The following is a 15,328-nucleotide window of genomic DNA, read 5'->3' as shown; positions in this document are numbered from 1 at the left end:
CATTTACTGATATGGACTCTTGGTATTACTCGAGCTAGAAGTCAGTTGGCTAAGATGAAAGCCCCAAGCAAAATGTCAATTTCATTGGCCGTCAAACATCCGGCCCCTTGGCTGAAACTGGCCCGCCGGTGTCTGAGTCAGCCTGTGGGATAACCGAGCAAAATGTTACAAAGAAGGCTTAAAAAAAAAAAAAAAAAACATTTATTTCTTTTTATTATTTGTCATTTTTTTTTCTTGTCATTGGAAATCAGCTTGCTCATAATGCTTTCTAAAGAAAATATAAATACAAAGGCATTACACCCAGCATGTCTGCTCGTTGAAGAGATTATTAATGCTGCACGTCAGCACCGGTGTCATAATCTGGAAGATGTTTTGGATGCAGATGCAACAAAAATGCGACCAGGTGATAAAAGGAGGGAAATGATTTAATTGAAAAAGTGAGCACAAATTGCTACAGTGGCTTTTTTGCGGCGCAGTGGCTTCTACCTCTGTACAAAGGTATGTGTGGATGTTGAGTCTCATCCATTGGTGGCTGGAGTATAAAGAGCTAACAGGCCATCAGAGGAGGCAGAAATGAGAAGCATCTAACAGGAGAAGTTCACAGTTGGAGTCAAACTGCAACTCCAAACCCCTTCGGAGAAATTACCTCTCAGACACAGACATCTTTTCTTCAGCTTTCACTGACTACCCAGGAACCTTTTTACCACCTTTAAATCTCACCTGAACGCCAACCTGTTCTGCTCAGTGTGAATAAATCTTGATCTGACTTTGCTTAAACTGCCTCTGCACAAGACTGCACAGCTACGTCGTAGTTAACACTCTGACCTCACAGTGAAAAAGTTCCCCGTACAAGTCTTGACAGGCTTTGCAAAGTTCTGTGTTTTTTCATTGTTGTCGTCGTTCTGGTTTTCCCATTCGAGTCCAAAGCAACTTTGCATGTTCTTCCAGTGCGTGTCATCATTATTACAAATTGTCTACAACAGTGGCAGGACTGATCAGAAATGTTTAAGTCCTTCGTTTTCCTCACTGAAGACATTTTTAAAATCACCTGTGCTTTTCCCACAGCCACAAGTCAACGTAGCACAAGGAGGAAAAAAAAGTCCCACGTTGATTAAAAAAAAATAAAAATCTACAGGCAATGTTGACGTCCATTTGTACCTGATTGCAGGTTTGTCATTTTTCCTCTCTGCAGTTCGACGATCATCTCATTCTTTGGCCACTGACATGTTTGAGCAGCACCTGGGGGCTCACCTCCTGCAGGTAACTATCGCAGCACTCGCACCCTCCCACCATCCACTTCCTGACAGCAGTTTTATATAATCCATGCGCTTTTCAAAGGTAGATTTTTTTTTTTCTCCCTTAACCCAGAAAGACGCATCTCATCTCTCTGTTTATCTGAAAAGTTTGAGATGTGTGCTTTCCTACGCGCGGCTGTGCTTTAATGTATATGCAGAGAAGCCCGTGTTTTTTCAGATGAATCACAAGGTCAGGTGTAATTTGTGTTGTAGTGTGTTGTAGCTGTGTGAGCTCAGTCTGCACTGGCTCAGGTCTTCCTCTCACCACTTATATTCCCAGACAAGCTCACAAAATTGGGTGCGCGTGCGCACACACACACACACACACACACACACACACACACACACACACACACACACACACACACACACACTGCATGGACCTCAGATGTTCGGACGATATTGTTGGCTGCCAAAGAATGCCTCCCCTTTTACGCTGACAGATGAATGGAGCCTGAGGGGTATTTCGGGGCAAGAGGGCTGCAGGGGTGATGAAATGCAGAATGCAGAGACAAAAATGCCACAGAGGAGGTGCAAAGAAAGTAGCGCTGCAGATTGTACTTTATGGGGGGGGGGGGGGGGTGCTGGAGAGTAGGTTGGAGCAGCAGAGGAAACAGGTAGGAGTGGAAGAGACAGAAAAGAGAGAATTTGGAAGTGAGAGGGTTGTGGTAAAACAAAGAAATGTTACATATGTCTGCTCTCCTGTCGCATTTTAAAGAGGAATGGAGGCTTAGAGAGAGGCGCTGATAGAAATCAAATTAACGCTCCAGAAAAAAACTGTATGATTCTTCCCTCCCAGCCGTCCTCCTGCCGTAATAGCCTGATAATTGCACTTTAGTTCTCCGACATTCAGGCGGCTGGTTTCTCCTCGCCGCGACACACGACGCCCCACACCCCGGCCACACATTTGCATACTGGATGTGTCAGTTGCATAAATTACCACTGCCACTTTAAGCGCTGGGCCGCCAAAATAGCAATCATTTTTTTTCTAGAGCAAAGTGGTCCTGGTCTGGGTGCATGTGTGTGAGGCCGAGTCTGCGTCGACTCACTCCTGGATGCTTGTTATGACGATTAATATTATTCTCTGAAGCAGTTCCGTCTAATGGGCGGGCTGTATACCTTTCACTTCTCATTAGAATCACTGCAGACTGTAATGACTCTGGTCCTGTCTGCATCTGTGGCTGTTGTCTGTGCCCCATGTGTGTTTTATGTGTGTGTGCGCTGCCGGAGATCTGGGACGAAGCTCTGAGTCTTGAGTTGATCACAGTTGATTGAAACAACCTCGCTCTATACGCTCAGCTCCTCTTGTCTCTTTGCCGTATTTGTTCGTGTGTGTTGGTGCACATGTGGTATATCTGTGTCTCGGCGTTGCTCTCGGTGTGTTTGGTAATGCAGGTCTTGCTCACAGATGGTGCGCGAGGCTGCAGCTTGCGTCTTTGGGAGTTGTTTCATGTCTGCTCACATTTATGCATGTTATGTGTCTTTGTGTGTGAGCGCACTCGTGAATTGAGAGAAGAGGCCGAGGGGTGACAGGTTGTTTGTTCTCCGGCTCGTTGTAATTTGTTCGATACACACTAATTGCTCTAATTTGTCTGTCTTGTTTCTGTTTGCCTTTATGTCTGTCCGTGTGCGTGTGCGTGTGCGTGTGTGTGTGTGCGCGCACACGTGCACAGTCTCTAGATGGCTTTGTGTTTGTGGTCAGTCATGAGGGACGCTTCCTCTACATCTCAGAGACGGTTTCTATCTACCTGGGACTCTCACAGGTAAGATGACCTCACCTCACTCTTCCTCTCACACACATAAGAATAATCCTTTGTATACAAGTACATTTGCACACATGTGTGCCTGCCTGCTGCTTACGCTTTTATATCCCCTCCCAGGAGTGTGTCTGTGTGTGCGAGTGTGAGTGAATATCTTTGACTGCACTCTTGGAGCTCATCTCTGGAGTGCAACTCTCACAGGGGCAGTGCTCCTCTCTCCCTGCCTCTCTCGGCCACCCTCTCTCCCTCGCCAGGTGCTCACCTCTGTTGATTGCCTGTGGCCTCTTGTACTGTGAATGTTAAGTCCTGCCATTTTGCCCAGATGCATAAATAATAACAGTAATTACTGGCCCAGCAATCAAAGTGTCGCCCCAGCGCGCTGGGCCTGTCTAGGGGAACAAATCGATAGGCATCTTAAAAGCCACATTGATTGTAGGGAGGGGGAAAAACACCAAGGGGGATGGGAAGATAGATAGAGACAGCCAGAGAGAAAGAGAGGGGGAGGAAAGGAGGAGAGGTGTGATAAGAAAGAGATGTTTCAAAGTAAGAAGAATAGGTACAGCGCGGGAGTGAGAGAGGGGGAGAAAAAGAGGGAAGTTAGTGCAACAATAACAGAACTAATGGAGTGGGGTTTCTTTTTTTAATGTGTGAATTTGCTGTGATTGAAAGCGATCGTTGGCAACATTAAAGGACACTTTTGGATGTTTTTTTACCTCTCAAGTACAGCTCTCTGTCTCTGTAAATACATTCAAAAGTCATTAGTTGCTGCTTTAGCTGCCGTGTCTGTGTGGGCTATGTGGAAACTTCCCTCTCGCACACAACAGCGATGATCAAGACGGGGCAAAATCCACAACCAGGGAGAAAATGCTTCATCATTAGAGCCGACAAAGCAAATGCATATTTTCAAAAGTTAAAGTCATTTTATATGGGAAGACGTCAAGAAGCAGGAGGATACTGCATGTTGTTTTGGACTTTGTATGTGATTTGACCTCAGACAGTCATTATTACTGTCAGCTGAACTTTGCAATAAAGTTTAACACAGACCTCAAGGAAAAATCATGTAAACAAGAGCAATAAGGGTGGTCCTGCAATTTAGTGGATGCTTGTATTCATTCGTGCGCTTTAAAATTTCTTCTCAAGTTTCAGTTCTGCTTCACTGTTAATCACACACATCTGATGCTTCTTGTATCTTTTGTATCTTTAACATCACCCAACAACAAAACTTGGAATACACTTCACTGAAGCAATGTGAGAATTCAAACCACGGGCAAAAACAAGATTATCAAGGGAAGTTGAGTCACAGAAAGCACAAAGCGAGTATTCACGTTATTGGCTGTCTGATGTCTCAGTAGCATCTGTTGCTTTTCTTAGCTGTCTTGGAAAAGAGGAGCAATTACAATTTATAGACGTATGGTCTTGTTTTTTAGCCACACAAACATTGTATGAAAATACAACCGACCTGCACAAATGATTCAATGATCAAGACTTCAGAGTCTGTGATTTACAGAAACGGAGGCCTGTGTCATGCCTATGAATATAATCAAACGAATCAAATATGTTGGAATAAAAACAAAAAAATCAAAGGTACCAAATCAACAGTTTGCACGAAGGCAACCTAAAGATAGAATAAAAAAAAATAAAAAAAATGGGTGAAATGGAGAGAACCAGACAGACAATTACAAGAGCGACGGAAAATAAAGCAGATGAATAAAGGAGAGACAGTGGTAGAGTGAAGAGCGAGAGAGGGAGCGTCTGAGTGTGTAAATAGAGTTTAAATGTGCAGTAGGAATGAAATTCGCCTTGGGATTGCCTAGGTAAACAAGACAGCCGAGGCTTTGGTGGAGATGCTAATAAAACAGAGCTGTTCTTATCAGCTGAGCAGATGGCCTAACCCATCACATCTACTCAAACAGGGCCTAAGCCATCAGCATTCTAATGAAATTATTTATGATCGAAGATTACGTTCAAAACCTTGAGCATACAACACGGCGTTTACCTTCCAGAAAAGATGAGAGCGACGTGGACAGAAGAGGTTTATGATCAGAACGAGACAGCCAGAAAGGGCAGACAGAGTGAGTTAGTAGGGTGTATGAGAGGGAGTATATAGTGTGTTTATGGACACAAATGACGAGAAAGAAAAACATACAAGAAGAGGGAGCGGGGGGGGGGGGCTAGGAAGGAGAGGACAAAAACACTTCGATATACTTTGTTGGCGAGTAGAGGCGGACACAGGGGAGAGAGGAAGGACAGACAAACAAACGATCTTCTGAGCGAGAAAGTATAACCGGTGGTTTGTTTTAGAGGGCATGTCGCCCCCGTGGACCGCCCCTGCCCCGCATCTCCTGTCCCCCCTGTCTGACCCCTCTGCCCTGGCTTACACCCTGGGCCGCTCCCCTGACAGTGGGGTTGCTTAGCCGGCTTAGCCCAGGTCAGGCACCTTGACCAAGGGCACAGCCCGCCGTCCACTCCCCCGGCGCCTACAGGTATCAGTTGGATTTTTTTTTTTTTTCCCACTCACTTGGTGTCCGAGGTGGACGCATATTGATAAACCTGGGAATCGCCACCGAGCAGATGAGGCTGTGGGGGGGAATTAAACATTGGGAGGCAAGGAAAGGATGGATGAAGGGACGCAAAAGTAAGGAAGATGAGGAATTGCAGGGAGGGGACACGAAAGGGATGGAGAAGAAAGAGTACGGGCTGGGAGAAGGAAAAACAGGGATAAATGGGGTAAAGAGAAGGGAGGAAGGATGGTAGATTGAGGGAGGAGAGAATTGATCTGCAAATGGTTAGTATGCAGCCCCCGCTCCCCCACTCCCCCCCCCCCCCCCCCCCCCCCCCCCCCCCCCCACCCCCCCACCCCCCCTCCCTCCCCTCCCTCTCTCCTCTCCCATCAGTCAGTGAGGGTTGAGGGCTGAGAGTATGTTGTGGACCACTGCCCGGATGCCTCATACATATTAAAGCCCCCTGCTATTATTTATATCATGTCTCTCCTTCCCCTGCTCACTGCCCCCCATCCCCGCCACACCACCATACGCACTGTGCGCGTGCGCGCACGCACGCACACACACACGAGGTCCACACAGATGCACTGACAGACAACTACTCACACAAACAATGACACACAATGACACACGGAGACATAAAAACAGACAGTCTAGTCACATACGCAGAGAAACAGAGGCACGCCGTGTGCTTGCATACACACGCGCACGCACGCACACACACACACACGCACGCACACACACACACTGAGAGATTTGAATGATCTCGGTCTCTCCTCACGTCTCCCTTCGCGCCACATCCTATACCTGTTTTTATGTCTGAGCCTGACTCATCCTCTCAATCGCTCCGTCTCTTTCTCATCTTCTCATTTCTGTCTGATCTTTTTTCAATCCCTCCCTCCTGCTTGTGATGGAGTGATATTATTCGGATAGGTCTTAAGCCCGGTAAAGCTCCATAAGGACCTGTTTGTCTCTCTACCTTGTTTTCCAATACCACAGGGCTGGGGGATTGTGTCCCCTTCACATGGCCTGTCCAGTATTCTGAGCAGAGGTGTATTTAGTCCTTCTTCGAAAACGAACAATTCACTTTGGAGATAAATTGCTATTCATGAAATACACCTTTAACCCGGGACAGGCAGACAGACAGGCTGCAAGAAAAATAGATCCTGAATGTAATCAGTATTTAAGGCAGCGCTCAAAGCTTGGGCCATTCAGAATTTCTAAAACCAAACTCTGTCACCCAATTTGTCAAAAATTCATTATCTCAGTAGGCGCATGTGAACAAAATTGAAAACATTATTGAACGATTCGGTTTAGGCAAGATTTGATTGATAGATACCGATGTTGAGTTTGTACATTTAAAGACAGGAAAGATCAGGCTTTTGTGGGCCTTTCTGCATGAACTCTTTAAACCTCGAATAAATATTTTCAGTGCCTTACACATAATGGATTGGACCATTATTGCTTAAGTTTGTCAATACAGTTTATTACAGGCTGCTCTTATCCACCTGCATCACCCTCACTTGTTGCATGAGAAGAAAACAATAGTTAACTTTGACCTCAGTTACAATGTGAATTTCTTGCCAAACACAATAAAAACACACCTTATGCAATAGAATTTATATAGTTTCCAGATGAGCCTCTTCTTCATACAAAAGCTTCCTCATAAAAGTGCTGTTATGTGACAAGGGGGCTTAGTTATAGGCAATTGCTTTAATGCTACCCTCCAAAAGTTTCGAGTTTAGAAAAAACTATTTTCTGTTTTTTAGGAAGACAATTGTGAGGCTGAAGTGAGAATAACTTCAAGATTTTGAATAATCAAATTTTGGTAATGTTCGGAATATTTTCCTCTTTTTTTGTTACGATGGTTCTCACCATTATAACAGAACATTTTAATATTCATTTGAAAATTTGCTAAGTTTACAAATGAAGACATCGATGAATTCTGAAGTGGTGTTAAAAATCTGAGATTCTTTTTTAATTGCATACATTTGGTCAGTTTAGTTACAATCTGACAGTAAAAACGCGATGAACAATTATTTTGTATGGTGCCAAGCAAATCTAGCATGTAATCTTATGTTCAAGGCAGGTAGTGTCTCTTGAGAAATTAAGCACCATTTTTGGCTGCGGAACTCCAGCCTCTACATCATCTTCCTTTCACCCAGTGGGGATTCCTATAACCCCCCCCCCGTCCAGCTCACCCACCGTCAATCGCTCTCGTTTCTCTGCTCCCGCCTTCCCCGTTTCCCCGTCTTTCTCTCCCCCGGCTGTGATGTCCTTGAGGGCCTGCTGAAGCTCCCATAAAGCCTGCAGTAAATGGCTCTAATCCGGTAATAAATGGCTGTGTCCTACAGACAAGGGTGTGAGGCTGCTGCAGCCACGGCTTTATCAGATGGAATAGTATTGGCATGCGCGCGCACACACACACACACACACACACACACACACACATTCACAGATGAAATAGAAGCCGTGTCGATGTGTGCAAACATGCATACCCCCCCCCCCCCCCCCCCTTCTGACACACACACATGCACACGCGCAAACACTCATTTACTGCTTCAGATGGAATCACACCATTTCCGATTGTGCTGCTTTTATGAATGCCATGCAAGAGCGGCGCCATTATTACCTTTAAATGATTAGAGATGCGACTATGATGCATTATGATGATAGGATCATATAGAGCTGTTTGAGCTGTTACGATGCTCTTTATGCCTGCTGGGATGAAGTGTAACTGAATGAAGAAGCAGGGTGGGACACGGGGAATAAGGAGAATAGTAATGTGACCTTTGGAGATAGTTGGAGTTCACCTGTTTTTAATCAGCAAATACAATTGATTTTTATCTCCCCTGGTTTTTATTTGTGTAGCACTGTAGTCACTTGGTCCTCCGAGACTTGACTTAAATGTATGTGTGTGTTGGGGTGGTGGTGGTGGTGGTGGTGATGGTGGAGTGTGTCTTACAACCTCCACATTCCTTGTTGAGTTGTAACCCTGAGCGGTGCTTTCATTTTCCTGTCATAACGTGTATTGATTTTTTTTTTCTTTTTTCTGTGTGATTGTGTATGTGTGTGTGGTGCAAGTGCGTGTACTCGCTCACGAGTAGTTATTTGTGCTCCAAGCATCTGGTTTTGATCGCCATGCCTCTGTTCAGGTGGAACTGACCGGCAGCAGCGTGTTTGACTACATCCACCCGGCGGACCACGTGGAGATGGCCGAGCGGCTGGGGATCAGGCCGCACCTGCGGGCCGAGGCCGGCTGTCACACCGCCCCCGAGAGCGCCTCCAGCTCGGCATCGGCTTCCTCGTTAGCTGGTACACCTGAACCTGGTACTGTTCTGCTGCCTATATAAAGCAGAGAAGCAGAACGACTGAAATATATCGCTGCCGAAACTAATGGCCTGAGTAAAACAAATTTACATTTTTTTTTGTCCAGGGGTGACGCTGGTAAAATAACCTCCCTCCTCCAGCCTTCATCAGGAATGAGGACTAGGCCATTTTGTTTCGCTTAAATCACATGACAAAGCTGTTCTTAAATATCAGTTGTTCTCTAATTGGTTCAGGGTTTTTTTAAGAACTTAAAAAAAAAAACTTAACAAGGGTGATGATAATTTTTTTGTTCATTTCAGCTTAAACATCTTAATTCCACATTTCATAAATGGCTTCATATTTTTTAAGTTGACATGAATCCATAGAATATATATTATAACCAAATATTTTATTTTTTTCAAATCACCTCAAATACTTAAGGAAATTACCAGTTTTTGATTTTTAATTGCATATTTACGGCCTCGAGGCCTCTCTGACCTCTGGTCGTCAAATTTCAGTATTTCAATATTTTACAAGTAAACAAGTAAACAAAATAATCTCATTAATATCCGTTATTTAGTGAAGATAATGGTAAATAACCACAATACAGCATTGACATCAGAACACGAGCACTTAATAACAAACAACAATAGCAAAAGTTAAATACCTCAAATTTGTGGGAAATTGTTGAAGTGGAGTTAAGAACCTCATGACAATCACATGAACAAATATTTATTTTTGAGAGATTGAACTGCTGTTTCGTAGGTGAAACTTCTTTGCCATTATTTTATTGAACCGAATTTGCATCCTGAAAAGACACGTTTTAAAGGAAAATGACGCCATTTGTTGAATGCACATTAATGTGTCACCTGTCGTCCCCAGCAGCTCCATCGAGTCCTCATTCCACCGCTGACGATCCTCCCGACCGCGGCTTCTTCATCCGCATGAAGTCCACGCTCACCAAAAGAGGCCTGCACGTCAAGTCTTCTGGATACAAGGTATCAATTACAGGAACACACACGACTGTGCAAAAAAAGTTTTGAACATCTGATTGGCTTCAGATTTACGATACAGCAAGAGTACAATAAAACATGAAACTTGTGCCAAATCAAAATGAGGATCATGTGACCTTGACAAGGAGTGGCCAAAACATATATTCACTCTTCGTTGTAGGAAGACGAATAAAATGTGTTTTAGGCTATCCTACTGCAGAATCAGTCAAAAATAAAGAAACTGTAGGTCATCCTAAAGAATTGATGCTTTTTTTTTTTTTGAGTAATAAAACATGGTCTGTTTGTTGACTTTGCATTTTCTTAAGAGTTAAAAAATTAACTGTTCGCCCCTCAATTTTTCAGTGCGAGCTCATGCAACATTTTGTCACCCCTGCCTAAAACTTCTGCACGTTCCCTGCTACCGTCTCCCTTTGGCGGCGAAATAACACGCCGACGCCTGTCATTTTGTTTTTGTGCTTGCGGTGTTTCATAGCATTGTCAAGGTGGTCGTTGTGTGCGTGTTTTACGGCTGTGACCTTATTTTACACTGAACTGCTACACATAACAGTTTACTGCGCCTCACTGCTGTAAAATCAGAACCGCTGCATTCTTTATCTTTGAAGCGCCGGGTTCGGATTAATGCTGAATGCAACATTTCCGATTAACTTCTCTCTTCAGCCTCGTATTTTTGCGGCGCATCAATTTAATATCGGCCTCATTATTTGCCTCCTTCCCTCAAATTGGCTTCCCATGTGAGAGCTCTGGTCTTGCTTGTCAGGTGATCCACGTGACGGGACGGATACGCTGCCGCCCCGCACTCGTCCCGGGGTCCGCGCGTTCGGTGCGTCGGCCGATGGGTTTGGTCGCACTGGCGCACACTCTTCCGCCCACCACGCTTAATGAAGTCCGCATGGAGAGCCAAATGTTTGTCTCCCGAGTGAACATGGACCTACAGGTCACGTACTGTGAAAACAGGTAGGAAGTTTTTTTTTTATTTTTGTTTTTTTTTTACACGTGGGCAATGAGACAGCGATTGTTTGTCGTCGTGAGTGTCACTGCACATTTTTAAAATGTGTTTCGTGTTTTTTCATGAGTATTTGGCAGACTACCCGGACAGTTGGCGGCTTTAGGAGACACATCTGCTTCTGTTTAGTTGACAAATATGTTGTTTTCTTTGATGCCGCTTTGCTTTCCAGGATCTCAGAGTATATGGATCTGACCCCGGCGGAGGTGGTGGGGCACACCTGTTACCATTTCATCCACGTAGAGGACCTGGAAAACCTCCGGCAGAGCCACGAGGACCGTGAGTGACACCCATATACATATGGAGTGCATGAAATCCAGCCGCATCCCTGCTCCCCTTCACCATATCGGAACCTGAGGGAGAGGGGTGCCTGTTGAAACCCTTTGTGCTATTGTGACAGGCGCCCTCTGCTGACACTATCACAAACTGCCATATCAGTAACCTGTGCCTCTTCCTGTGGTCCTCCTCTCTCCTCCACCGCCCTCAGTGCTGAGGAAAGGCCAGGTGGTGACGGGTTACTATCGCTGGCTCCAGCGGAGAGGAGGCTACCTCTGGATCCAGTCCACCGCCACCGTCTCCATCAACCACAAAGCTCCTCATGAACGCAACGTCATCTGGGTGAACTATGTCCTGAGGTCAGTCCGGCCACAGTCTGCTCCTCGCCGGAGCCCATATAATCCAGGTTTACAAAAGCCAGCCTCACGCTGCGCGCGGCCGTCCTTTGAAGTGGTGGATGATGAAATGTAGTGAGATTGTTGGGATCGTAACTTTTACTGCATCTAACGTGAGGAAACTGATGAGGATACTCGAGAATGAAGACATCAAAGCACTTTACACTTGCCTTTTGAAATAAAGTACTTTTATAGACATTCAACACCAGTGGTTCTGGATAACCTCACAGTTTTTAAATATTCCTAAATTTAGTCTGATTTAATGTACAAATGAACCATAACACGCAGATGATGTGAATCCCCTTGTAAGTAATTTCTGAATGTGTTATATCCAATCTGAGCAAACTTACATTTTATGATAGAGGTATTGGATATTTATCATAACTTTCTTTTTTCACTTTTCTTGCTGGCAAGTAAAATAGAAGTTTTAAAATACACATGAAGTTCGTATTGTCTATAATGTGAATGCATGACATCATTGGAGGATCTCCAAACTGATAAATTAAAATAACTCTATACCTTATTTAGTTAATAAGTTACTTGATGACAACATTTTAAAAAGGTAGAAAGAGTGTTATACTCACAGGAAGTGAAAAAAAGATATTAACAATATAATTCTTTTGTCATGCATTCAGTCACTTGCTCATTTCTGCATTTTCTTCCTAACTAACATTGATGAGTTAATGAAAGTCACACAGGACATAATTACAGTGGTGCAACTTACGTAGGATTTCTAAGTTTGTGCAAATAGGAACAAATCATGGTGCTTCTGTTTCAAACTTTTCCAAATTCCACTGTCAAGCATTTAGTGTCTCTCCAATGAAAGGTTAAAACCACTATGGAAGTGGCTCAAAAATGACAAACAGATAATAGGATTTATGATATAAGGAGAAGTTCTTCTTCGCAAATGTAATCATCCTTTAATGTAGTACAACCCAAAATCTAGTCATACATAACTCATTACTTTATCATTTTCACTCCGTAGACTAATGAAATATGTATTTTTTTTAATTCTCTCTTGTTATCACACAGACACAGAATGCAAATATATGCAGAAGATCCATGCACATGCTCCACACTATTTCACACACTCGCACACACACACACCCGCACACACACACACACACACACACACACACACACACACACACACACACACACACACACACACACACACACACACACACTCACACACAACCCACATGACAAAATATGTGCACATCAACACAGGAGTCAGACAAAAACAAGAGGAGTCGGCTGAATTTCAAATGCTAATTGGACTGAAGCTATATAATTACAACAAATGGATGTCAGAAATTTTGGGGCTGAATGGTGTTTTAGTTAATTAGTGCTGTAATTACAAGAGCTCATTAACTTCTCCAACAGCCTCCTCCTTGTCTGAGCTTAACTGAGTATAGGTGGGTGGCTGAGTAGGGTGTAGTGTGTGTGTGTGTGTGTGTGTGTGTGTGTGTGTGTGTGTGTGTGTGTGTGTGTGTGTGTGTGTGTGTGTGTGTGTGTGTGTGTGTGTGTGTGTGTCTTAAAGGGTGGGGTCTGCTATGTGTCTGTTTGTCAGTGTGTGTGTGTGTGTGTGTGTGTGTGGGGGGGGGGGGGGGGACCGTTTGAGGGACTGCGTGTGCGTTAGGCTGAGGTTACAAGGTTGTTCGGCAGTTTGGTTATTGGAGGTTGTTATTAGGCTGATTATATGTTGTTTCCATCTCTAAGTATTCACTCACATCAGTGCGACACTCGTGTTTGCTGTTTTTGTTTTTTAAGTGTAAGTGGCTTTAAGTGGTGGACGTTCATTTGTGTATACGTCCACCTCTTCTCCCATCAGTTGTCCCTCATCCATTTTCACATCTGTCCATCCAGTCGAACAGAGTTGCCCGACACTCCCCTCGATCTGCTGCAGCTACCAGAGAGCATCAGAGCAGAGCGACTCCGGGTTAGCTCATCTCCCACCAACAGCTCCCCGCAGGCCCGAGGTACGCACTCTGCACGTCGCCACCTTCCCTCGGTGCTCACTGACATACAGAAACATCTGCCTGTGTCGCGTCTTCCTATTTCATGAACCCCCCCCTCCCTCCCTTCATCCTCAGGCTCGCAGCCAGTGAAGAGCTCAGTGGGAAAGAGTGACCCCGACACTAAAGGCAGAGAGAAATTCACCCCCGCTGCCATCCAATCAGAGGACAGGAGGAAGCGCCTGCTGCGGTCCGACCCTGAGGGGGCACCTCCCGAGACCCGCCGCAGACTGGAGGAGCTCCGTCATACCGAGGAGAGCGTATCGGCCTCCTCGGACCTGGCGAGTGAAAGCGACGGTGAGGAAGAGGAGGAGACGGATTGGGACCAGGGGGGAGACAGCGACAGATTGAAACAGGAAGACAGCGGGGGAGGAGGTAAACAGAGCCGGGGAGGAGACACCCCGACGAGAGGGGAGAGGGCAGGGAGGATGCACAACGGTCGGGCTGTGATCCAGCAGCTCAAGAGTATAGTGACACCGTCTCCTCTGCCTGCCAGCCCCAGCATCAAGACTGAACACGAAGCCCTGGCCACCGGGGGGCGCTGGGGGTCACACTCGCAGACTTCCACTTCACACGGCGCTCAGCCGCAGCCGTCGCACGCACACACGCCGTCCAACAGTCTCAACGGCGAGAGCCCCGCCACCCCCATCCCCGACTCTTCTTCCAGCAGTGAAGCCCCACCGAAGGGGCTGTTCACACCCCCGTCCCCAGCCCTGTCCCCCGCCATGACCGTGTCCTCCCCGCTTCCCCGCGAGGACAGGGCGGTGTCCGGGGTGGTGAGCCGCGGCAGCGGTGGTGGCGTGGCAGGCAACGGCCCTGACTTCGAGCTGCTCCAGAGACTGGCTGCCGGCGGTGCGGCGGGGCGGGTGCTCTTCCACCCCCTCGCCCTGGGCCCGCAGGGCCCTCAAAGCCTCTACGCCCCGAGCACTATCCGCTACGCTCCACCTGAGCTGCCCCCCTCCCACCACCACAGCGCAGGACACAGTGATGGCTTGCAGCTACGCTCGGATCACCACAAGGGACCCCCACCAGCCTTCTTCCCCCACCTACAGCGGCTGGCCGGCCTGCCACCCTTCAGTGGTTTCTCGCCGTCTGACAGCCCTTTCTCCTCCAGCCTCCCCTTCTGTATGAATGGACTGAGGGGGGCTGCGGGCACGGAGGAGGACTGAGTCTCGGAGGGGAGGAGGTGAGAGGAGGAAACAAAAATGAAGGACGGAGACGGAGTGACAGGACGGAAAGAAAGACGTTGAAAAGGGCAGGAGAGACAGAAGTGGCAGGACATTTAGCCTCTAAGGACGAAACTAATTGGACAATGAGTTGAATAACTGCAATCTAAAGTGTGTGACACGCCGCCGCCATAGGAATTTATTGTGTCACCCTTGCGTGGACCCGTGACAGTGACTCCCAGAGAAAACGGGACATGGAAACTTTTGACTGGTCGTCCCTCAAGACTTCATCTCAACAATAACAAACTCTGCTCTGTGTCTTTCTCTAGATGACTGTGTTGATTTATGTGTCTCTTCCACTCAGAGAAGCCATATTGTATATAGAGACAAAACCATGAAGACCCTCAGCTCACATCCTCATTACCGTCACCCCAATTAACCCAATTAACCCTGAAACCACTAGAAAGAGATGGACATCTGTCTGTAGGAATGAAAGTGACTTTGGAATATACATTTTTATTATTGCAGTATTATACAAAGGATCTCTCACACAGGTGAGAATCTGATGAAGGAGATTCCCTGAAAATAGACA

At 46.0% G+C, this 15,328-nt stretch overlaps 1 protein-coding gene across 1 annotated transcript in view; it reads left to right on the top strand.

Annotated features, from left to right (window-relative positions):
* npas1 (neuronal PAS domain protein 1) overlaps positions 1-14,821 on the top strand; it is a 37,746-nt gene extending 22,925 nt beyond the window's left edge. Inside the window, exons 4-12 of the mRNA XM_080507826.1 lie at positions 1,193-1,260; positions 2,969-3,058; positions 8,712-8,886; positions 9,748-9,863; positions 10,636-10,832; positions 11,054-11,160; positions 11,369-11,516; positions 13,422-13,534; positions 13,649-14,821. Of these exons, the coding sequence (XP_080363952.1) occupies positions 1,193-1,260; positions 2,969-3,058; positions 8,712-8,886; positions 9,748-9,863; positions 10,636-10,832; positions 11,054-11,160; positions 11,369-11,516; positions 13,422-13,534; positions 13,649-14,739 (2,105 nt within the window). The 3' untranslated portion in view covers positions 14,740-14,821. The remainder of the gene's footprint in view (positions 1-1,192; positions 1,261-2,968; positions 3,059-8,711; positions 8,887-9,747; positions 9,864-10,635; positions 10,833-11,053; positions 11,161-11,368; positions 11,517-13,421; positions 13,535-13,648) is intronic.
* The last annotated feature ends 507 nt before the right edge of the window (positions 14,822-15,328 follow it).

This window comes from Blennius ocellaris, assembly GCF_963422515.1.
Source record: "Blennius ocellaris genome assembly, chromosome: 2".
Taxonomy (NCBI): Eukaryota; Metazoa; Chordata; class Actinopteri; order Blenniiformes; family Blenniidae; genus Blennius; species Blennius ocellaris.
Note: the sequence above shows the minus strand (reverse complement) of the source record. Positions and strands in the feature narration are given on the sequence as shown.